The 23,811-nt window shown below is 41.6% G+C and overlaps 5 protein-coding genes across 6 annotated transcripts; 2 read left to right on the top strand and 3 right to left on the bottom strand.

Moving 5' to 3' along the window:
• Window positions 1-4: 4 nt before the first annotated feature.
• Window positions 5-1,291, bottom strand: LOC131432435 (calmodulin). Its single transcript, XM_058598704.1, has 4 exons — window positions 1,083-1,291; window positions 992-1,022; window positions 612-925; window positions 5-536 (listed from the first exon to the last, which is right to left on the bottom strand). Exons 1-4 carry the CDS (start codon window positions 1,083-1,085, stop codon window positions 435-437), a joined length of 450 nt encoding a protein of 149 aa, XP_058454687.1. The 5' UTR covers window positions 1,086-1,291; the 3' UTR covers window positions 5-434.
• Window positions 1,292-4,241: 2,950 nt separating this feature from the next.
• LOC131432404 (protein salvador homolog 1) lies at window positions 4,242-11,173 on the top strand. Its single transcript, XM_058598649.1, has 5 exons — window positions 4,242-5,070; window positions 5,137-6,478; window positions 6,543-6,733; window positions 6,808-6,940; window positions 10,418-11,173. The coding sequence occupies exons 1-5, from the start codon at window positions 4,983-4,985 to the stop codon at window positions 10,488-10,490; spliced, it is 1,827 nt and encodes a 608-aa protein (XP_058454632.1). The 5' UTR covers window positions 4,242-4,982; the 3' UTR covers window positions 10,491-11,173.
• LOC131432413 (uncharacterized) lies at window positions 11,134-11,799 on the bottom strand. Its single transcript, XM_058598660.1, has 3 exons — window positions 11,709-11,799; window positions 11,417-11,649; window positions 11,134-11,352 (listed from the first exon to the last, which is right to left on the bottom strand). The coding sequence occupies exons 2-3, from the start codon at window positions 11,640-11,642 to the stop codon at window positions 11,213-11,215; spliced, it is 366 nt and encodes a 121-aa protein (XP_058454643.1). The 5' UTR covers window positions 11,643-11,649; window positions 11,709-11,799; the 3' UTR covers window positions 11,134-11,212.
• Window positions 11,800-14,996: 3,197 nt separating this feature from the next.
• On the top strand, window positions 14,997-22,178 carry LOC131432395 (DNA polymerase epsilon catalytic subunit 1). The gene is made up of 5 exons (XM_058598636.1): window positions 14,997-15,141; window positions 15,206-15,329; window positions 15,382-16,530; window positions 16,823-21,613; window positions 21,676-22,178. The coding sequence occupies exons 1-5, from the start codon at window positions 15,089-15,091 to the stop codon at window positions 22,153-22,155; spliced, it is 6,597 nt and encodes a 2,198-aa protein (XP_058454619.1). The 5' UTR covers window positions 14,997-15,088; the 3' UTR covers window positions 22,156-22,178.
• A 71-nt stretch (window positions 22,179-22,249) lies between these two features.
• Window positions 22,250-22,999, bottom strand: LOC131429803 (ATP synthase-coupling factor 6, mitochondrial). 2 transcript variants are annotated; one of them, XM_058594217.1, is made up of 3 exons: window positions 22,859-22,999; window positions 22,533-22,690; window positions 22,250-22,480 (listed from the first exon to the last, which is right to left on the bottom strand). In XM_058594217.1, exons 2-3 carry the CDS (start codon window positions 22,688-22,690, stop codon window positions 22,318-22,320), a joined length of 321 nt encoding a protein of 106 aa, XP_058450200.1. In that variant the 5' UTR covers window positions 22,859-22,999; the 3' UTR covers window positions 22,250-22,317. The 2 variants fall into 2 exon arrangements, with proteins under 2 accessions (XP_058450200.1, XP_058450284.1); XM_058594301.1 differs by having other exon boundaries at window positions 22,752-22,951.
• Between the last annotated feature and the right edge of the window lie 812 nt (window positions 23,000-23,811).

The raw sequence follows: 23,811 nt of genomic DNA, 5'->3' as shown, positions 1-23,811 counted from the left end.
AACATTCACAAAAATAAAACCTTTTATTATCAAGTAAAACCGAAATGCATAGATTGGAAGCTGTCGAATACTGAATCATAATCACTGCGGTAAAATTTAAACTTTTCCGTGTTGCTTAAGGCAAAAATGTTCCAACAGCATAAGTTGGCTGTTTGTGTAGTTGTGGACCGTTGGTAAGCTATGCTTAATATAGTATAAAATATGCATCAACGCATTTCGCGTTTCCCGGAGATGCACTCCGGAACATGAAAAGTGTGATGCATAATAATAAGTTTTGAGTGGATGCATTTTTTGTTTGTCGTACACAAGCACCGTCTGTAAAAAGGTACGCTGGAATTCGCTTCTGAAGTTGATTGTCGTGCGTTAAAATAAATAAAATATAAAGTACGGATGGAATTTGTGTTAAATGTGAGCTGTGGCCCAGTCTGTGCAGTCTAGTAGTAATCCGGTACGGGGGCACAGGCGATGCGTACGAAATCTGCATAACGTACGTGTCCGTTGCTAGAAACATTTGCCTCCCTGAAGATGTTATCTACCTGAAAACAAAAATTTATTCACACACTCCAGAGATAAGATAACAACGACAGTGTGTGTGACACTGATTCGCTCACCTCCCTGAATGACAGTCCCTCGCCCCAGTTCTGCAGCAGATGGCGCAGTTGGCGAGCCGGAATCGTCCCACGGCCACTTTTATCGCCAGCTCGGAAAGCATCTATCACTTCCTCCGGAAGATTCTCCACACGCGAATGTTGGTACATGACCTCCAAAAAGTCGGCAAAACTCATGCGACCATTCTTCTTCTTCAGATACGATGTTAACTCTTGAATCGTAGGCGATAAACCGAGTGACCTCATTATTACTGTCAGCTCATCCAGAGTGGTAATATGGCCACTCCGAGCAAACAGATAGAAACACTCGCGGAACTCTGAAATTCGGAACGAAAAAATGTTAATGTTTAGAAACGTGACCTCAATAAAAATTGTCCACGTACCATCGATGTCTTGTTCTTTGAAGTAACGAGCCTAAAATGACAGGATCAAGTAGAATTGCCAATCATCTTCACAAATTCATCAACTACTTACCATTATTGATCAAATTCTTCTGGTGAAATTTTTGCGAACCGAATTTCACCAAGTATCTATGCTTCGTAGAAATTATGCAAATGGAACACTTGTTGCTTCACTGCACTTGGCCAGTAAACGTTTGTGTATAAAAAAAAAGTTTCGACATCCAACTAACTGCACCCAACCACCCACAGTAGCGTAGAAGAAGGTTGTACCCACTGAGCGCGCTCGCAATTAAAGAAAGACGAGCATAAATCCAGCCAACTGACAGCTCGTAGTGGGTAGTTTTTCGTTGAGTTACTTCGAGAACAGCTGCGCCCTACGTATGCTACTGTCAGTGGTGTCGATTTATGTGTCACATCGATTTTCGTCCATCCGATGAGAAGTATTGTTATTCGTTTTGGTAGGAGGTCGTTGTGGCTCTTTTGGCTTTTTGTTGAATTCTTCAAAACACCTTTACTTGGCAATTTGCTTCTGAGTTGTTCCAGTGAATCGAATCTTTGAAATGAGATGACAGCTCACAGCTCTTTTTTAAAAAAAACCGCAGCTCACTGCACTGGTAAGGTGGAAACAAGCTACGAACTGAACGGATCTTCGGCTCTTGAAGAGCGAGTTCTAAATGAGATGAAATGTGTACATGAGCTTCCGTTCGTTCTTCCAAATGTGCATCTAACCTTCTTTAACAGATTGAATGAGCCAAATGAGTCAATAACAAATCTTACCTCTCACCAACGTTGCCAGGTATACCGATTTATCGGTATATTTGACCTCTATACCGCAATACAGATATGTACTCCCAAAATACCGATAGTTCTCGGATTGTACAGATAAATACCGATTTTTGCTGATAGCATAGACAGGCGAAAAGGTTGAGCTTTGGTCACATTTCCGTGAACTTATGTTGACGAGATTCTGATACCGTTATGGTACAGATACATTTTTGCGCCGAATACAGATTTCGTGTCGTGAAATTTTAAAAATGCACCCAAGTGAGTAAAAAAAGACGTAGTCCTATGTCAGCACAGCTCTGGTTTATAAGGAATAAAACTAAAAACGGTTCATTTGAACGATAAACTTTGTAGTATCATTACACAAATAAGACAGTAGATAAAATGAATCATTTTTTCTTATTAACTTAAGCGTAAAGAAGAATTGAATCAACTGTAACCCTGTGGGTTTCATGTAAATTACTTGTTAGCTTCACCACCAGTTCCTCTCTACCTATAGTTTCCCCAGGGCTACTCGTAAGTGAGTTACTCTCCCTCTCTTGGGTATCGCACCTGGCACTCGATGAGTGTCATCAGACCCTGTCAGCTTGGAGCGAAATCAATCTTCAGTTCAACAACGCCATCGCACGGCATCACATTCAACATATCATGTCGATTGTATGGGTGCGCAGCCCTGCTATTTTGGCGCGCACGAATTTGACATTTCTCTCCCCTACTTCTATGTATGAGATTCGATGTGGACTCACCTGAGGGCGACATGCTCGCAAAAAAGGATGTTGCCAATGATTTGTTCGGGAAATGTGAGAGCTGGATATCTTGTTAATATGATGTTTTTGGTGTCATGCTACCCAGAATCAGCGTTGCCAGGTTTCCAGATTTATCTGGCGAATGCCAGATTTTTCTCTAACAAACCAGATCTTTTGCCAGATTTTACAAAGTTTTCAACATTTTGTCAGATCTTAACGGTTTTGGCCTCTATACGTTAGGTGGTGAGACATTTTTTTTGCTCACTGAAAATGAAGCCCGGTCACAATTTCATTATATATTGATACCCACACAAATCCAGATAAATTTTTGAGTCAGGACAGATATTTAAAAAAATGACCTGTCATCCCTGTCCAGAATAGTAGTGGAAGAGTGGTGAGGTTCACCCAACGATGGAGCCACCTGAGACCGTGTTGCCAAATAATAAACGACCTGTCAAAGTATGCATTTTTGATTGCATTCCGATAAATGTCAATAAATTAAAAACAATTAATTGAGCTTTGATGACGAAACACGAAATATCTCATGTTGAACGCAAAATCGAATCCATTGTTGACGTATTACCGGATCTTTTGGAAACCGGAAAAAGTCAGGTTTGGATAGAAATGCTTAGTGCGACCACAGTGTGGAACACAACAGTTCATTCTCATCGTAAAACTAAACACACTTTCGAGTTTACACTAATTTAACAAATCTTTTTTGGTTACACTTTAATTCACTAAAAAGAGAAACGGCTTGATGCCTATTTTAATTACACAGTGCTGCCACTATAAACATTTATTACCAGTGAGATTGAAAAAAGTGAAAAATTCTCCGAAAATTTTCATTTTCATTGGTGAGCTAAAATTATACTTTTTAATTAACTTGTTTTCTGATTTTCTTTATACTTGGCATCATTGATCGCGTACCCTGCAAAAGTTTTTTCTTTTCACAATGTGCAGGTACCAACATCAAAATCAACCAATCAGAATGTCAGGTCTTGTCTTAGGCCGCAGTCCGGTGAAAACCCTGTAGGTTTCACAACCTCTCCTCCTCGTTCCTGATAGAAGAAGTGGTATGAGGGTGGTGCAAGAATTCGATCTGCGTATGGTGTAAGGAATCAGTAATTTTAAATATTGAACGTTTCACAACATAGATATTACCAATAAAATCAACTCTACTTTTGTTGATACGCAATGTTGAACTGAAATAGGTCATTTATTTCCACAATAAAATCAGCTGGAACAATTATTTTTTTCATTTGGGAAGACCACAATTTTTATTCACATTAAACAGAGATCATTCTCGATGTTGAAGTGTGTAAAAGGTTTGAACGAAACAATCATATTTTAGCTTGAAATTAATTTGAATCATATTTCAAAATCTACTATCTGAATTGTTATTTTAAATAAGCTCCATTCCTTGGCGTGTATTTTTGCACTTGTGGTTCCAGAATCTTAAAAAAATGGCATAGATTAGACAATTAGATCTTTTGTTTCAATCTAATTCATCTTGTTTTTCTTGTATCGTTGTGTCGCATGAAAATTTCTGACCCCAAACTTCTTCGGATTGCTAAAACTCAAAATCTCAAACGTAATTTTCAAATAGTCATGTGTCGTCTTGTACAACCGAGTGCCTCAGTTCATCGAGTCGATCAAACCATCATCATCAAAACAAAGCGGAATGTCAAAAGTTGCTCGTATTGTATTTTTGTTAAGAGTGTCTTGCACGGACCGTGAAGCAGCTGCAGTAAATTTTATTATTTTGCTCCAGCAGAGCATTAGGATCGTAAAAAGAACCAATTCCAAACAAACACACCCGTACTGGAGTGAGTAGTTGTTTGAAAGTGGACGATACCCCAAGGTGAAAGGTGACGAAGAAAAGAAAAAAAAAGTATTCCAGTACGGTGCTCGTTCTAAGAATTTCATCACCAGTGACCAGTGTAGCAGCAAAAAAAAAATTATGAAATGCGATGGTCCAAGTGCAAATCATTAATGCTGCTTCCCGATCGTTGGCGAGGAAGAGTAGCGGCGGAAGACGAAAACAAAATAATATTTGGTAAACGAGAAGAAAAACCGAAAACGATTGGAGAGCGAGTGTCATCATCATCATCGATATCGTCATTACCAGGGCTAGCATCTTGCTTGACCGAAATAATAATAATAACTACGCGGTCCACGGTCAAGAAAGAAGAATACCTTAAATCTGAACCACAGTCGTGTGTACTTTCAGCTGAGCGAAGAATGACGGCGTGAAGAGGAGCACCTGAAAAAAGCATCATTTCGATCATCACGAGCACATCGCCACAGTGCAATAGTTAATCATTTCTTTTGCTTCATTTCATTGGAGCTGTAACTGAGGTTCACCGTGTTTTTTTTCGGGCTCGGGTTGAGCTTTCTCGTGTGTCGTGGAAGGGTTTTTGGTTGTTCTTTTTCGAGTCGCAAAAATGCTTTCACGCAAGAGTAAAGATAAATCCATCAAAGATGGGGTGGTCGGAAAATACGTAAAACGAGATACACCACCGGAAATACCAAGTGAGTAACAATTGATGGTGGCTAATTAAGATATGGAATTTATTGCTATGTTTCTTTTTATTATAGTAATCAACGTACTAACAAGTGAGTCGCACGGAAAACTCAAGATAAATAAACGACGGAGCTCTTCCCAAGCCAGTAGTGTGGGTCAGAATAACAACATTTACATGCCGGGTCCGTTGATGCCAAACAACAACAACAACAACAACATTAATAATGTGCAAAAGTTTGGTAACGTCAAGGTGACGGCTTCGATGGGAGGTTTAGGTCACGAGGGAAAGTATACTCCGAGCAGTAAAATTCCGAATCTAGCGCAGAAGTTTGTCAATTTATCACTGCAGAGCGATCAACCAAATATTTTGAATCCGACCAGCAGTGTTATGATGATGGCTAACAACAAGAACCAGTTACCGCAACAGCATCAACCGATCATGATTCCGACCAAACCTTCGAATCTGAATTTGGCAGCAACCAATTCGAATGTTATCGAACGGCAGAACAACAATAGCCACGGTAACTACGTAGACATTGAAACAATTGATCAGATTCTGATGCAACAAACGGAAGTGGACAAGGCAGCTCATCAGTATCGCCTCCAGCTTCAGCTTCAGCAGGCTCAACAGCAGCAACACTTACAACAGCAGTATATATCGAACTTCGAGCGCAAGTATTCCTACAATCAATTGCATCACAATGCCAGCAGTAACCATTTCCGTAACGGGTTCGAGAACTACGGTAATCTACTGAGAAACAACAATCCAACGTCCCCCACCAATAGTGCCAATGTATCCAGTGATCAACAACAACAACAACAACAGCCTACATTCGTCCGGCAATACTCGGGACGACAGCAGCTGCCCACCCCGAAAGATCACTACCATATCTATGAAAACCCAACACAAATCAATCGTTCAGAATCACCGATCTACAGCAACACCAATTCGGCTACAGCCATCTACCAAGGTTACAACAATTCCTCGCACCAGTCACTGTTTGTGACGCAGAACAATACCACGAGCAGTGTGGCGTCAGTTTCATCTTCCATCAACTATCTGGCAGCCCGTAGTCAGCAACCTCAACCGCAACAACCTCTCTATTCCAACGTTGAAAACAACGGCATGACCTACGGTGAAGCTCTGCTCCACAATGCCCGCCATAGTTCCTCGACTGCTGCCATACAGCGACAACAACAACAACAACAACCCACTCCGGATAGTAGCAATTCGGCTGCCGAAGAGGAACTACCACTGCCACCGGGTTGGTCCGTGGATTATACGCTACGTGGTCGCAAGTACTACATTGACCATAACACAAAAACTACTCACTGGTCCCATCCGTTGGAACGGGAAGGTCTTCCGACCGGTTGGGAACGACACGAATCGGCCCAACATGGCACCTTCTACTACAAGTACGAAGCTCCTCAGCATCCCCAGTGTAGCAGCTGTTGACGTTTGTTTTTTTCGCTTTTACAGCTGCATCACCGGTCAAGCCCAGGACAGCCATCCGTACTTGACGTCCTGTTATCTACATCACGCCACTCCAGTGGAAATCCCTCGGCCGCTGATCGCATCACATACTCACTTCACGCCGCACAGTGCACTGGTACCGGCAAATCCGTACCTGCTAGAGGCGGTTCCCGAGTGGCTTGAATTCTATGCTAAATGTAAGAGATCCAACTCCAAGATACCTTCAGAATTGTGATTAAACTTCACCATTTTTGTCCGTCGTCCGTTTCAGCTTCACCGGAGAACGATCACAAACTCAAATGGGACATGTTCCAGCTTCAGCAACTGGAAGGGATCGCAGGAATGTTGACGAAACTGTTCCGCCAGGAGTGCCACCTGATTGTGGTAAAGTATGAGACCTTAAGGTAAATATTACCAAGCCAGCGGTTTATTGCAATGGTTTTCTGGAACTTGTTAGGAAACGAAAAATTTCTATAAACTGTCAGCTCCGTAGTAACCTATCCAAACTTTGCTATGTTACTACTCTTGAACGTCTTGAGGGTAGTGTATCAGGACGGCGATACTAAGCTCTATTTTGAACATGACATTTGATTTGGATTCAGGAACTGAATTCAGAGCCTGGATTCTGAACTTAATTTATGGTTTAAAACGTAGTTTCAGAGTTCCAAAACACAGGTTCAAAAGTCAAAATTAAACCTCAGATACTGTTTCTAAATTCTCGATTATGGACTACTGAATTTAGTGCCTTAATTAAGGTTAGAAATTCGTATCAAGAATTAGGATTCAGGAGTTGAAACAAAATGCAAGATCTGAATTCTAGAACTGATTTCTGAACTATAATTAACTTTCTGAATTCAGTTTCAGAATATTAACATTAGAGAACGCCCGTGTGTTGCTACTCCGTTATTGATCAGAACCAATTAAGCTTGAAAAATGTTTTTTTCTGAAACAACTTGCTTGGGAATAGCACGTAGTTTCACATTAATATGTGCTTCCTGCTAAAATACGATATTTCCAAATGTATTATATATCAATAAGGATCACTTTAACGAATTCAATACAAATTGAAAAAGACATCACAGTAACACCACAAACGAATTTCCAGACATGACAGTCACGATCTTTTTTTGGCGCATATCTACGGTCCTCCGTGAAACTGGCACCAATGGTGATAAATTGGTTGCATTGCTGAGTTCCCATCATCGCATTCATTATGCAAATGTCAAACCGTGAGAACCTTTTCGATTCGGTGGCTCATTTGTATATATTGAGATTTTATGGCACACTTTGGTTGAAATGATAACAATGCAATTAATCTCGCGCTCCACCAAGCGGTGAGTGCGGTCATTTCAGAAGGTACCGGGAACGAACCACATTTTTAAAAAATATTTTTATGCACGTACATGTCTTTATTATTTATCTTTAGTAACACCATCTCGCAACGGAAAAGACTTTTAGTTCAGTCATGTTTAATAGTTTGCGTTTAGCGTGCCCCAGAAGTGAAATCAGCTGTTTTTCAAAGAAGGGCGAATTTCCGAAAGAATCCTCCTTTTCTTGGTTCCATTTTTCATTGGCAGGTGTCGCTACCGGTAAACCAGCTTTGCTGTCGCCAATGTGCCAATTCTGAATAAACGGTAGTTTTCCCACAATGAACTAAGATCAACATTACCACCTCATAGTAAAAACATTTTCTTCAACTCCTACTATGATTTTTCAAATGAATTTGCCCGTTTTCATAAGAAATCGTTGAAAAGATGGAGTAATTAGAAATTTTCCTACCGATTTGACAGCTCTTGCTGAAAGTATCATCTCTGTACAAGCAGCGCACGATGTAAAATACCCTGGTGATCACGTTTTTCTATGTGTTAGTGCGGTTGTCATTTTATTTTAGAATAACAGAGAGACGTTAAGAAGAAAAAACATAAACAAATGATGTTCCGGGAGTTGCTTTTATGAAAATATTCAGAGTTGGTTCTGTTTGCGAAAATATTGACAGTGAAATGCGGTGTTTTGCTCCGGGATGTTTCTATCGTTTTCATCACCTGCATTTGAAATGCCACCCACAGCACAATCACTCCATTATCCATGATAACTGTAATAGATACCACAGTGCGATCTGCCAAATCCTTCCTCCAACGAAATGAACAGAATCGGATGTGTATAAAATTTTCTATATTTCGACGTTACCTTGCAAGCCCTTGAAGAAAAAATGTCCAGATTTTCAAATAGTGCCAAAAATTCGCCAGGCTGCGCGACAACTGAAGTGAAATCCCGATCTGAACTGGTCGTTTGTTTATGTTGACATGCTTGAATCCCGGCGCGCCATACTTAATTTCGTGAGAAAATTACCAACACAACCAAAACTGTCTTATCATGCCATCAGTGTATTTTACGTCGTTAAGGCAAAGCTTGTTACTTCTGATATATAGAACAAAATTGAAATGAAATGAACGGTGTATTACAGGTTACTTTGATTGCGATTTTTTTTTCATTGCGTTCATGACATTGAATTTAAATTAGCATTATCTTTTCTCTCAGGGAATGTTAGAATGTAAAAGAAAATTCTGCCCCTTGCTGTGAACTGTCAAAACTTTTAGTCAAAATTCGAAATTTCGATATTTCTGTATAAAATGTTCAAAACGACGTATGTAACATTGAGAGATTCTCTTTCGATTATTGCGAAATATTTCTTCTTTTTTTCGGTAATTTCTCCAGAGCAGATTAAAAGATGATAGCTTTAGTTATTATTATCGGTAAATAATTGGAGAGAAGGACTGCTAAGAGTGCCGTAATAATCAGAAGAGAAAGTAAACAAAGAGAATCTCTCATTGTTACATACGTCGTTTTGAACATTTTATACAGATTTATTTTCCAAAAAGTAATTGAATTTCATTCAACAGACGAACCATTAAAAAATTCGACAAATAGAAAGTTTGTTTAGCACTGAAAAAATGTTAACAAATACTAAAAAAGGTAAAAAAATAAAATAAAATCATGCTCTCAATTGGATTTCGGTCGTCGGGAGCAACAGTCGTCAGCAATGAGAGCAGAACTTTTGCGTGGTACAAAACCTCAAACACTCAGGTCGTGCTCTTATTTGGTCGCAAATCGTATTCAGCTGCTGAACACTGGATCTGTGGATTCGGGAGCTGAATTTTAGATTGCTTTCTGTAAATGAATTCTAAAACTGAATTCCAAATATAATCTGGTCCACCTGAATTCTGTACTTAGTTTCAGGTACAGAATTGGGATTTTCAGATTTAGTTCCAGAATTCAGAGCCTGCATGCTGAAACTGGATTTCGGAGCTAAATTCAGTTTCGGAATTCAAACTGAGAATTCAATTCTTGAACTTAATTACAACTGAATTTTGAGCCTGTTTGGTTCTTGGATTCAGGTCCAGTTTCTGAATTCTATAACCCGGTTCCTTCTAGAACTATTAATATATTCCCAAAGAACTATACGAAGTTCTCCTACTATCTGTAAATCTATCATGCCGGTTGGTTCTGGTCCATAGCCAGTTTCCCTTCTATTACGTCATCCTGCTGCTGGTCGTTTGCATTGTAGCAAAATACAAAGATAAGTGGACAACGGGTGGTGAACATTATGCAAAATCAGCTCTTCTAAAATTACTTATTTGCAAATCGGAAATAAAAATCATCAGTTTAGAGTAAATCTAGTAATAATTTGATTAGCTTTGTTCAATTTTCGCAGGGCAAAACACGCACCAAGCGAGTGTGAATAAAGCCAGAATTTGACTTCTTCGCGAATAGCGGAGCTGTGATGAAGGGGGTTAACAACGCATTTCTGGCGATATATATTTAATTACTGAACAAACCAAAACGAAATTTTCCATTGTTTAATTTTGCTTCTCATTTTTCAGGATAGCGATCCGATCGATGATGGAGGAGAAAAAACGACTGGCCTATCTAAGCAGTAACGACTCGAACGCATAGTGGAATAGTAAACCGACTTTTACGCACGTTAAATAAGTTACTATAAGCCGATATTCTGCATTTCGACGGATCACGTTTTCGAACGATGCTGAGTTGCGTTCGACCCAACAATTATTTAATCATCCGTTCCGTTCGAAGATAAAAACTCCGTAATGTAGAAGAAGGCTCTATATAAGAACCAATGACAATATGCATTACAATCAAGAGATTACGTATTGTGCCTACGCATAGAACCACGTTCTAGATACTCCGTTTTTCGGTTTTCACTTATTTTTTGGAGCGGTTGATTACCTCGCTCCCATGATTTTTTTTCGGCATATTATATCCATTGTGGCTCAGAAGAATTGGGCGAGGTAACTTGACAGCAGTTATTTTAAAGCGAACTTTTAGCTACGGTTTTATGTTTCGAAAAATTGTGATATCCAATAGTTCCTTGGAAAGTATACTATTAACATTTATTATGGCTTCAACAATACTTGGCGAACGCAGCGTAACGTGTGAAATGGGCATATAAATGGAGAGGAATTTGGTTTCATTTGGTTCCAGATATTTCCAACACGTTACTACCGAACCAGCATCGTCTTCTTCAAAACCGACTGCTATTCAGCGCATAGGACTTTCCGAGTTTTAGGAAAAAGACGGATTAATTTTAATGTATTTTATTCATTATAAAATCGTACGCAAATATAAGCAAGCTATACAAAAAAAATCAAACTGAAAACTTATTCCAAAACTTCCTCCGCAACATCCTTTTTCCTTACAATTTCCATATCTTTTAGTTCGTACTCATCTGTTTTCGAAAGCCCCTTAAATTTCAAAACATGCGCGTTTGGCATATTAAGTTGTTTAGCATACCGAACAGCTGCAATTGAAAGGTGTCCGATGATTCAGTTCAGTTTTTCATATAATCACCAAAAAATACTAACCCGGGGGAAGAGCAGCTTCCTCTTCTGTCTTATAGCCGTAGAACTTAGCCCAGTCATTTTTGCCGGTGTAGATCATATAGCCAACGAATCCGAGTGCATTCCATGCCAACAATCCGTAAACGATACTCAGTCTACCCTTCCACCGGGCGGCCTCCTGAATTGGCAACGGGTTCATGCGACGTCGAATCCATTTGCGAAGCCAGCGTGGTTGCTGGAACAGGGTCATTGTTTTCCTAGAATAACGTACTTGGTCGAAATTGGGTCTCAAAATTCAGATTTATATACGACTTACCTTCCCTTATTCAGGAAAGCAGTTCTTGCATAATTAAAGATGTTAGCCGATTTTATTTACAATTTTGTTACACACTCTGCATTAATTGTACGAAAATTAGTAAAACTGAGTCAACTCTTTTCTACACTCAGAGAAATATTATGGTAACAGTTACTACTGCCCTGTTTACACTTCTGCTGGCTGCCAGCATGCTGGTATCAGTGTACTGCCCTCTTAGGAAAAATAGGTCCAATGATCCAAAGTATTAGACCAACGAAGGACCACCGTTGAACGTTTTTTTCCTAAGAGGGCAGTCCACTGACACCAGCATGCTGGCAGCCAGCAGAAGTGTAAACGGGGCATACACGGAAGGCTAAATTTGACGAGAGCATAGTAATTTTCAAGCAGTTATTAATAGATTGTCATGATGATTTCAACAATAGTCGAGTTAATTTTTACCCAACATGATTTCGGGCTCTAGAACAGTAATATTGAACAGTAACAACAGTTACTTTTTTTGTTATAACCAGAGCCATGTTATTTGCATTTTACTTTCAATTATTTCGCTCTTGAAACAGTAATTGATTCGACAATGTTGAAGATCAGAAAAAAACATGCAAAAAAGTTATAAGAATTTCAATTCCACAAAAAAAAATTACACAAAAGTTTCAACATGATCTATTTCATGTTCGATTCAAATGTAATACATTTACAGTGATGCGGTAACGTTATTGTACTTCGATAGCTTTACGTTGACGCATCGGAGTGACCTTGATCATCGTGATTGTTAAGGTAAGCTGTACCCCCATTGTACAGCTGCTGTTTTCACAGCGGTTTGTTCAGTTCAGATCTCTGGTTTCCAAAGCAAAGAAGGTAGGTGGCTCAGGGCCAGTCTTTACCGGGATGGAAAATGGAGCAACGACATGTAACTCGGTGTTAAACAAAATAATATCTTTGACTGTGTTCTGCAAAATAGAATTACATTTGGTTTTATTGTTATGGTACCGATTTACCGAACTTAATCTAACTTTTGCAGTCAAATCGGTAAGAAAATTTTAAATTAGTTCATGTCTTTGACGATTTCAACAGGTAAATTCATATAAAAAGCAGAAGTTTTTACTCTGAGATCCGTTCTGCGAAAACCTATTTATTTAGAATTAGAATGCTCGGTCAGAACAAGTATCCAAAATAAATGGCAATCGATCGCTATAGATTCTAGTACTTGAGATGTCAACATTACACTGGTTTCTGTTGAAAAAAAATTTATCCGTAGAAACTAAACTTACCCAATTTTACACATTCCTGTAGATTTTTTTTGTTTAATCTTAGCACAGACTAACAGACAGGACACTCAAATTAGATTCTTCAATCATTTTAACTGTCATTTCGAATATTCCTTTATTTGGGACAGTACTCACATGTGTCATGATGGCGCCACGTTACCCTATCAAAAACATCCTGTCTGTCATCCAGACTGTGTTTATTTTTTTCATTTACCAACAGAGTTGCCATTTATACAGAATTACCTGTAATGTATTGATATGTATTTGCATTTGTATGCGAATTTCATGCAGGATACAGATTTAATACATATTGCCAAAACTATATACAAAATTGTGCCTACCTCTCATCCTTCAACGCAATACAAAATCGAACCCGTTTAGTGGCAATATTTACTTGCTTCTGATCTGCCGCCACTTAATTTCGGGTGAAAATTGCCAACACAATAAAAAATAGTCTAGATGAACAATGTTGAGAAAAATAAATGGTTACCTTCCAACATCGCTAAAAAGGTTAATATATTATTAACGTAATATAATAATTTACTGTGACGATTCATTTCCAAATATTATGATGAAATCAGGCATCCCTGCAAGCAGCTGATCGGTGTTGACAAACGGGGGGGAACCAACTAGTAAATTAACTTTTACATAACACAAGGGGTGTACCGATAGTAAATAGTTCGCGCAGTACAATATAGGTGGAACTAGTGCATCACGAAAAATTATTTTTATAAGAATTTACTCATACTGTCATGTCTGTTAGTCTGTGATCTTAGTTCACACATGACAAATTTCTATTAGCAAAATAATTATTACGTAAAGTTCAATTATAATGAACTCATTTTGATAATGCGCATGTGATCTGCCATCGGCTACAACTTGCCCGAATTTTTTAAGCATGGGCTATTTATTTGTCATAATGGTTATTTTGTGCTTAGTATGCCCTTTCATTCATATTTTGTATTAATCGACGCCTTGATCTTCAAAACCTCGTGCTTTTTTCGACACATTGTCGATTTTAACTATAAATATAAACTATTACAAAAAATCTTAAATCGTCTACTCTAAAAAGTTGGTCGTCTTTGATGCTTTCAATAAACAAGGAAATAACACTTGTCACTAAAAAATTTTATCAGTTGAAACTGCAATTGATCTCAAGCCGAATGATTTTTCTTATGGCCCTAATGCTAGTCAATTTCAATATAACTGACAGCGAAGGGGTTAAAACAACTGTCCAACATTCTGGCCGAGATGCCAGGTGAAATGTTGGGCATCTGCGTACTAGAAATGCTTTTATGCGAGCTCAATATTTAATATTTGTGACGAGAAAAACCTAACAAAAGCCTATAGTAAAAGCAAAGGTAATTAAATTGGTCAATTGTTTATAAAAACTTCGAAAATCTGCAAAAAAAACTCTGCTTAATTGTAAAGTCTGCTAACAAACGAAATTGCAAATTTACATACCAATCTGCAAACCTGGCATCTGAGGTTCTGACGCTCATTATTTCGCTATTAGGTTTTTTACCGTCACTGCTAACCTCAAACGGATGAACACATTTTGACAGTTCAGCAGTACTGTTTGTAAACATAAATTTCTTTTGTTTGTTTATTGACAAATTGGATCAGACCATTCACGGTTCGTAGTGCCTAAATAAAGTTTTAAAACATTTGATCACGATTGAATACGGTTTGTTTTTGATATTTATTAAATAAAAGTGATCAGTTGCAAAGTGTAAAGATGATTGTTTTAGATGTGCTCTTCGATTTTTGTTTAAGTTTGTTTGTAAGCAGTACCGCTGAACTGTCAAGGATGAATACTTGTTCATTTGTGTCGTCATGATAAAAAACCTAATTCTGCGACGATTACGTCGCATTCTACGCCCAGCTGAAAACCACTATATTTTTTACTATCGAATGGGAATGCATTCACGTGAATAAACTTATGAAACTCAAGTGATTTAATTTTTGAGTGTACGTGCATGAACCAAAATAAAATATTGCACAGATCTATTCCGATTGAAACGGCGCGAAACCAGAAACGTCACAAAGTACGATACGGAAATTTTCATGAATGGTGATCGTATTTTTCTGTTTCTGTGAGAAAATTTGAAAATTACAATGACAAATTTCGTTAGAAATACCGGGAAATATATTGCGGAAAAGGCAGACGGGTAAGTTGTTGGAGTAATTAGACTATGACATTGAATCCAACTGTTTTTTTTTTTCGACCGAAAGGGATGATACAAACGAGATTGGCTACCGACAATCGAGGGAAAATGATAAAATTGACCTCAAGTATGGATATGAACGTGTTAAGGACACGGTGGAACGAACCGGATTCCTGGTCAATATGCATTCGGTAAGTAGCTAGCATTTCAAATGGTTTGTGTTTCAATTGTTCCTTTTTCCAGACCGAAATTTTAAACCAAGACCGTCGTTTGGTGGCGGCTCTCGATTTGTACTTTCTGCAAATGGATGGCACACGGTACAAGATGACCGTAATCTATGCACCCTATCTGTTGTTGATCACGAAAGAAGGCCACTCGTTGGAAGTTGCTAAATTTTTGGCTAAAAAGTATGCCGGTCAAATTTTGAACGTAGAACACATCGAACGGGAGGATCTAGATTTGCCGAATCACCTGAGTGGGTTGAAGCAAAAACTGCTTAAGCTTACCTTTGCCAATAATAATCACATGAGTAAAGTGAAGAAGGACCTGTCGGCTGCCGTCCGAAAGAATAAGGAACGAGATAAGGCAAACACTTACTATATGCAGATGTTGAGTAATTCGTTGGCCGTTTCTTCGGAAGAATTCGGTACCAATCAAAATCAGGATTTTTACGAGAGTATCATGGACATTAGGGAACATGACATTCCGTATCACGTACGAGTGTCGATTGATTTGAACATATTCTGCGGGTTGTGGTACACAATGAGATGCAGAGGAGGAGATGATCCTCCAGTCATCACTCCCCGGCCAGATATTTTAGATCGTCCCGAGCCGGTGGTGCTAGCTTTTGATATTGAAACCACTAAACTACCGCTCAAATTTCCCGATGCTCAATCCGATCAGATTATGATGATTTCCTACATGATCGATGGGCAGGGATATTTGATTACCAACCGGGAGATCATCAGTGCCGACGTGGAGGATTTCGAGTACACACCGAAGCCGGAATTCGAGGGACAGTTCATTGTATTCAACGAGCCGAACGAGATGGGTACGATTCAAAAGTTTTTCGATCACATTCTCGACGTCAAGCCGCACATTTTTGTCACCTACAATGGGGATTTTTTCGATTGGCCCTTTGTGGAAGCCCGGGCGGCTGTGTACGATCTGGACATGAAGCGGGAAATCGGCTTCTCCAAGGTAAACGCCCGCGATGGGAACTATCTGTGCCGGCCGGCCACCCACATGGACTGTCTGTGCTGGGTGAAACGGGATTCCTATCTGCCGGTGGGTTCGCAAGGTCTGAAAGCGGTTGCCAAAAGTAAACTTCGCTACGATCCGGTCGAACTGGACCCGGAAGAGATGTGCCGGATGGCCGTCGAGCAGCCGCAGGTAATATATTTTTAGATTTGGCATTTTGAGAGGCTAAAAATTGCCCCCTAGTTTATGCTAAATGCACATAACCATACTTATTTGTTTCTGCGTTTCGTCGTTACCAAGGAAACGTAGCAGCTTTGATTTGCAAAAAAAAACTAGTACATCGAAGAACAATTTTTAATCACTCAAATTACCAAAATCTTCACGGCCAGCAAGCCGAAACTTGTTTCGTTCGAGACATCAGTTTAGACATAAAACTTCGGTGCAATAGCAAAAACGTAAAAACGCATAATTCCCTTTCCGACAGGTGCTTTCGAACTACTCGGTCTCGGATGCGGTGGCTACGTACTATCTGTACATGAAGTACGTCCATCCGTTCATCTTTGCGTTGGCCACCATCATTCCAATGGAACCGGACGAAATTTTGCGTAAGGGTTCGGGAACGCTGTGCGAAGCGCTTCTGATGAAGGAAGCCTTCCACGCGACGATCGTGTTTCCGAACAAGCAGATCTCCGAGCTGAACAAACTAACCCCGGACGGGCACGTACTGGACTCGGAAACCTACGTGGGTGGCCATGTGGAAGCGTTGGAGTCCGGTGTGTTTCGGGCGGATATTTCGACTCGTTTTCGGTTGGATCAGAGCATGTTGCTTCAGTTGCAGGCGAATGTGGATAAAGTATTGGAACATGCGATTGTGACTGAGGAAGGAGTTCCACTGGAGCTTGTCACCAATCTGGATGAGGTGACGGAGCAAATCAAGGCGGCTTTGCAGCAGTTGCATGACACACCGACTCGGATCGAGCAACCGGTTATCTATCATTTGGATGTCGGTGCGATGTATCCGAATATTATTTTGACCAATCGATTGCAACCGTCGTCGATGATATCGGAGACGGACTGTGCGGCCTGTGACTACAACCGACCGGACGCCAAATGTAAACGGAACATGGAATGGATGTGGCGAGGAGAGATGCTGCCGGCCTCGAGAAACGAGTTCCAACGTATTCAACAACAGCTAGAGACAGAAAAGTTTCCACCACTCTTCCCGGGAGGTCCTCCGCGGGCATTTCACGAACTGTCCAAAGAAGATCAGGCAAACTATGAGAAGAAGCGTTTGAGCGATTATTGCCGGAAAGCGTACAAGAAGACGAAAATCACAAAGCTTGAAACGCGTACGTCTACCATTTGTCAGAAGGAGAACAGTTTCTACGTGGACACTGTGCGTGCCTTCCGTGATCGACGGTACGAGTATAAAGCGCTGACGAAGGTTGCCAAAGCGACGGTGGTGGCAGCGGTGAAGAGTGGCGATGCGGGCGAAATCAAGGCTGCCAAAGGTCGCGAGGTATTGTACGATTCGCTGCAGTTGGCTCACAAGTGCATTCTGAATTCGTTCTATGGCTACGTAATGCGAAAGGGTGCTCGCTGGCACAGCATGTCTATGGCCGGAATTGTGTGCCTAACGGGGGCCAACATCATTACCAAAGCACGGGAAATTATCGAGCGTGTCGGTCGTCCTCTGGAGCTGGATACGGACGGTATTTGGTGTATTCTTCCGGCTTCGTTTCCACAGGAATTCACAGTAGAAACGACCCATGCAAAAAAGAAAAAGATTAATGTTTCCTACCCAAATGCGGTTCTGAACACCATGGTTAAAGATCATTTCACCAACGATCAGTACCACGTGCTGGAAAAGGCTTACGCCCCGGGAAGTCCCGCGGAGTATTATATTAAGCCGGAAAATTCGATTTTCTTCGAGGTGGATGGACCCTACCTGGCGATGGTTTTACCGGCGGCCAAGGAGGAAGGTAAAAAGCTGAAGAAACGGTATGCGGTTTTCAATTTCGACGGTTCGCTGGCAGAACTGAAGGGTTTCGAGGTTAAACGGCGTGGTGAACTGCAGTTGATCAAAATCTTCCAGAGTTCCGTGTTCGAAGCGTTTCTGCAGGGTTCAACACTGGAACAGTGCTACGCATCGGTTGCCAAGATCGCCGACTACTGGTTGGATGTGTTGTACAGCAAGGGTCACAACATGCCGGACAGTGAGCTGTTCGAGTTGATCTCCGAGAACCGTTCGATGTCCCGGAAGTTGGAGGACTACGGCGAACAAAAATCTACATCCATCTCGACGGCAAAACGTTTGGCCGAGTTCTTGGGTGATCAAATGGTTAAAGACGCCGGTTTGGCTTGTAAATTTATCATCTCGAAAAAACCGGACGGTGCTCCGGTTACGGAACGAGCGATTCCATTGGCGATCTTCCAGTCGGAACCGAGCGTCAGGCGACACTATCTTCGTCGGTGGTTAAAGGACAACACCATGGGTGATGCAGATATACGAGATGTCCTCGATTGGCAGTACTACATCGAGCGGCTTGGAGGAACCATCCAGAAGATCATCACCATTCCGGCGGCTTTGCAAGGCTTGAACAATCCAGTTCCGAGGGTACAACATCCCGACTGGTTGCACAAAAAAATGCTGGAGAAGAACGATACCCTCAAGCAGAGAAGAATCAGTGAAATGTTCGTTACGAAGGAGAAACCGGCGCTCCGAGACATGGAAGATTTCGGCCGATCGCATTCACCTAGCCCGGGCCCCAACGGACCAATTGTAAGCTCTAAGCGACGGAGAACACCGTCGAACGAGCAGGAATCAGCAGCAGCAGCAACTCCAGAGCCCAAAACCTGGCGGGAAGCTCTGGGAGCTCCACCACCAGTAGGCGAAGGTAAGCAGCAACTGCAAGCTTGGTTGGCATATCACAAGAAGAAATGGAAATGGCAACTGGCTCAACGTAGCAAGTTCCGAGATCCCAAAAGTAAACGATCGAGAATAAACGAAGAAGAACCCACAAGTTCGATGGCGGCGGCTCGACCGGCCACTACTTTGGGCGGTTTTCTGAAAAAAGCTCAACGATCCCTGATCGAGCAACCATGGCAAGTGATACAGATTATCGCGACGGATGAAATGGGTCACTTCAACATCTGGGCTAAGGTGGGCGAGGAGCTGCACAAAATCAAACTATTAGTTCCCAGGATATTCTACGTTAATCAACGAACTCAAGCCCCTCCGGAAGAGGGCTCAATGTGGAAGAAGGTCCATCGTATTCTACCGAGAGCTCGCCCTGTCTACCATCTCTATCAGTATGTCGTTCCGGAGCAGGTCTTTCGGGAAAATCGCCTGGGAATGCTAGCGGATCTTGCTACTCCCGACATCGAAGGAATCTACGAGACCCAGGTATCGCTGGAGTTCCGCGTTCTCATGGAAATTGGTTGCCTGTGTGCCGTTCAGAGATCGGAAGCACGATCGTTAGCTGCTTTGGCTACCAAAGATCTGGACTGTTTCAACATACAACAGTTGGAGATGCGAAACTTTTCCCACACTCCCTATCTGAAGAGTGGTGTGAATCTGAAAAAGATCTTCCTGTATCAGCACAGTATCCCGTCGGGGAAACGTGAAATGTGGGGTTTATTCATGGGTCCCAGCAAAAAAGCGTTGGTGATAGTTTTGGACAGCGTTCGAACAAACCAACTGCCAACCCTTAAAAACCTGTACACGTCCGAAAGACTGGCGCTGCTCAAAACCGATAGCGAGAACTTCACCGAAGAGAATCTCCCACCAACGGACATGGTGTTTGAAGCTTTTTTGGAAGTAGACTCCAAACAGGTCTACCAGCGACTGTCACAGGCTCTCGCCAACTACAAGAACGAAAAACGTGGTCCTACGTTGCTGTGTGTCCAAACCGCCATGGGTCTTCAAAAGCTGAACCAAATTCTTCCGGCATGCCTGGAGTTTCCGGAAACACAGATACACATTTCGGATGACGCATCACTGCTGTCCGGTCTCGAGTGGCAACGACATGGAGCTCGGTCGATGATTCGCCACTTTCTCAATCTGAACCATGTGGTTGAGATGATGCTCGATCAGTGCCGGTACTTCCATCTTCCGATCGGGAACATGCCTGCCGATACCGTTCTGTTCGGAGCGGACCTTTTCTACGCTCGGCACCTGCAGAAGCACAACTTTGTCCTGTGGTGGTCACCCAGTTCTCGACCCGATCTGGGAGGTCGTGAAGCTGACGACAGTCGTCTTTTGGCGGAATTCGAAGATACGATCTCGGTGGTTCAGAATCGGCAAGGGTTCTACAACAGCGTCTGCGTAGAGCTGAGCATCGAAAGTTTAGCCGTTTCGGCTCTGCTTCAAGCCAGCAAAGTTCAGGAAATGGAAGGGGCTTCCGCTGCCATAACCTTCGATGTGATCCCGCAAGCCTCACTGGACGATATGATCAGTAATCAGGGTGTTCAGACACTGCCGAGCTACGATGAGACGGCACTGTGCTCACATGCTTTTCGCGTGATGCGGTCCATGGTCAATGGGTGGTTACGCGAGGTATCGATCAATCGGAATATATTCTCCGATTTCCAGATCATACACTTCTATCGATGGGTGCGATCGACTAAGGCACTACTGTATGATCCTGCACTGCGCCGAGCTCTGAATACGTTGATGCGAAAGTTGTTCTTGCAAATTATTGCCGAATTCCAGCGACTGAAAGCCGAGATTGTGTATGCGGACTTCAACCGGATTGTGATCAATACGGGCAAGAAGGCGGTAATCGACGCGATCGCTTACACGGACTATGTTGTTCAGAACATTCGCAACAAGGAACTATTTCACAGCGTTTCGTTGTCCTACCAACAGTCCTGGCAGTTTCTGCTGTGGATCGATTCGGCCAATTTTGGTGGTATACGAGGAAATATGCCCAAGGAACTGGAAAAGGGCAGCGATGATAACGGTGTCGATGGTTCACAAGCCGGAGGGGAAGAAGAGGAGGAACTGTCTTTGGAAATGAATTGGAACATTGCGGAATTACTACCGGAAGAGGGACGATGCCAGGAATACTTTGAGCAGTTTTTGATTTCCTTTATGGAAACTCTTGCAGGCGGAGTGCCGGCCCCGAAAGCTCTCAAGAAATTGGCCCACGTAGCGTACGAAATGGTTCAGAAAATGCACAAGAATTACGGCAGAGGTAAAGAGGGACCAGCTCTGGAGTTCATCAAAGCCACATGTAAGGTTTTGGCGGTAAACAAAGAGATTGAAGAAGAGGTAAGCTCATAACCTCAATCATGGCAGATGAAACATGTCCTCTAAAAAAATCTTTATTTCAGTTAACAACCCTTCGTAGAAACATGCTGCTGCTGGTCGGGATTGGCGATTTCAGTGACAAAGCCGTCTGGAAGGACCCACTGAAGTCGTACTCCTTGACGGAGGTGATCTGTAAGGCCTGCAACCATTGTCGCGATCTGGATCTATGCAAAGATAACCACCGGGCCTTGAAGGATGGCCAACCGGTGTGGTTGTGTGCCCAGTGTAACGTTGACTACGATACGGTGGACATCGAGATGCGACTGCTGGATGTCGTACAGCGAAAGCTAATGTCCTACACCCTGCAGGATTTGCGCTGTGGACGTTGCAAGCAAATTAAGCGCGAAAATTTAGCCGAGTTCTGTGGTTGTGCCGGAAATTTTGAAAATCTTATATCCGCAGGTGAGCTGCGGCAGCTACTGAAAACGTTCCTCACCGTAGCCGATGACTACCGGATGCCGCTACTAAAAGAGACCATCGAATATGTACTCAACACTCAGTAACTTGTAGCGTTTTTTTTTAACCGAACGGAAAAAAATAAAGTAAAATGCAAAATGTCTTGCAATTCTAGACATTTTGGAATGAAATGACAGTGAATTGAACTGTGTTAGAGCTTTATTATTACGCGAAAAGATTTTATTTGCACTGTTGACGATTTAACGAGTTTAGTTACTAGAGTTGATCGGACCTAGCTTCGGTTCCTCAAATTTGAACGAGGGAAAAGCCGTAACGTCACCATCGGTAATAGCGTACTGCTTGGCCAGTTTCTCCAGTTCCTGCTTCAGTTCGCGTTCAATCTGCGGCGATGCGTCGACTAGTTTGCCACCGCTAGAACGGGCTTTTGTTAGTTAGTATTCTTATTACACTTTGAATAACTTACGCGCTTTGGCTCTTGCTGGCATATTCGCGCAGTTTGTTGACAAAGAGCTGCTGGATGGGATCGGTAGCTTTGGACATGATGACGGCCGTCACTCCATAGTTACGACGAGCTTGGGCACCCAGAATACGGGCTGCCTGCTGGATCTGGTTCGTCAGCATCTGTGAATTGTGAAGCATTCTGATGTTATTTCATGTCTAACCTTTTGCGAAGTTATGTAACTTGGACGGTTCGTTCCGGGTGACTGTTGCTGCCGAATGATCTACTGTATAGCCCTACTACGTATTTGAGGAAATTTACAGTCCAATATTGAAGATTCAAGTACCTACCTTGGCAGAAATTGATTGATATAAAACTTATTCGCAACCGAATAGAAGCGACCGTGTTCGTCTGGTGAAAAGTTCGCACATCAATTAGACCTGACAGCTGGTTGAACTTGACGGTGAAATCTGTCAAGAGTATTGCACGGTTATTTATTACCACTCAATTTAGTAGTATCTTGCACATTGGCAAGGTGTGTTGCAAAATTCATTATTGAGGTCGATTCGTTTATTTTTAAAAGTAAACCATCTACGGTAGTGTAAATGCCAAAAGCCGAAAATATGTACCACTGAGTACCATCCAAAAATATTATAATAATTAAATTGCTTAGTAATCCAGATACAACTCAAATTATTCAAATTAATGACACAATATAGTCTTAGCATATTTATAGATTGTAGTCTAAATTCTATAAAACAACGGTAATTATTGTTATACAAACTTCAATCTAAGTGTTCTGAAAGCAGAAAGAAAAAAATGACAGGATTGATTCGACGAATTCCATGAAGAATGGGTGCATTTTCCTCCTGCAAATTGAAAGGATGAACAAAGATACCAGAAATCCAAGAAAAAATCACGACAATAGTCACCCTCATTTTTGTTTACGCCCGTATGTGATACGTTCAAAAGTATGTCAAATTCATCTTACCGTTTACGTTCGAATCAATCACACTTGCAAACGTCGTACATGCATAGGAACAATGCCAATCTTACTTTAAACCGTCAGTTCTGGTACAGGGGTGGAATCATGTAAGGTGATAAGTGACTATCACCTCCTGGTGATAAAGAGGTGATCACCAGAATGTTTGGAATCACCGAAGGTGATCACTTTTACTATCACCATCACCGGTGATTGAGCCAACTTCACTCAATTTATCACCTGTCAATTTTTCAGGAATAAAATATGAATGTGGCGTATACCGTTGATATTAAGAGGAGTAACATATGAAAGTGGCGTATA

The sequence above is a fragment of the Malaya genurostris genome, chromosome 1, assembly GCF_030247185.1.
Source record: "Malaya genurostris strain Urasoe2022 chromosome 1, Malgen_1.1, whole genome shotgun sequence".
NCBI lineage: Eukaryota > Metazoa > Arthropoda > Insecta > Diptera > Culicidae > Malaya > Malaya genurostris.
Note: the sequence above shows the minus strand (reverse complement) of the source record. Positions and strands in the feature narration are given on the sequence as shown.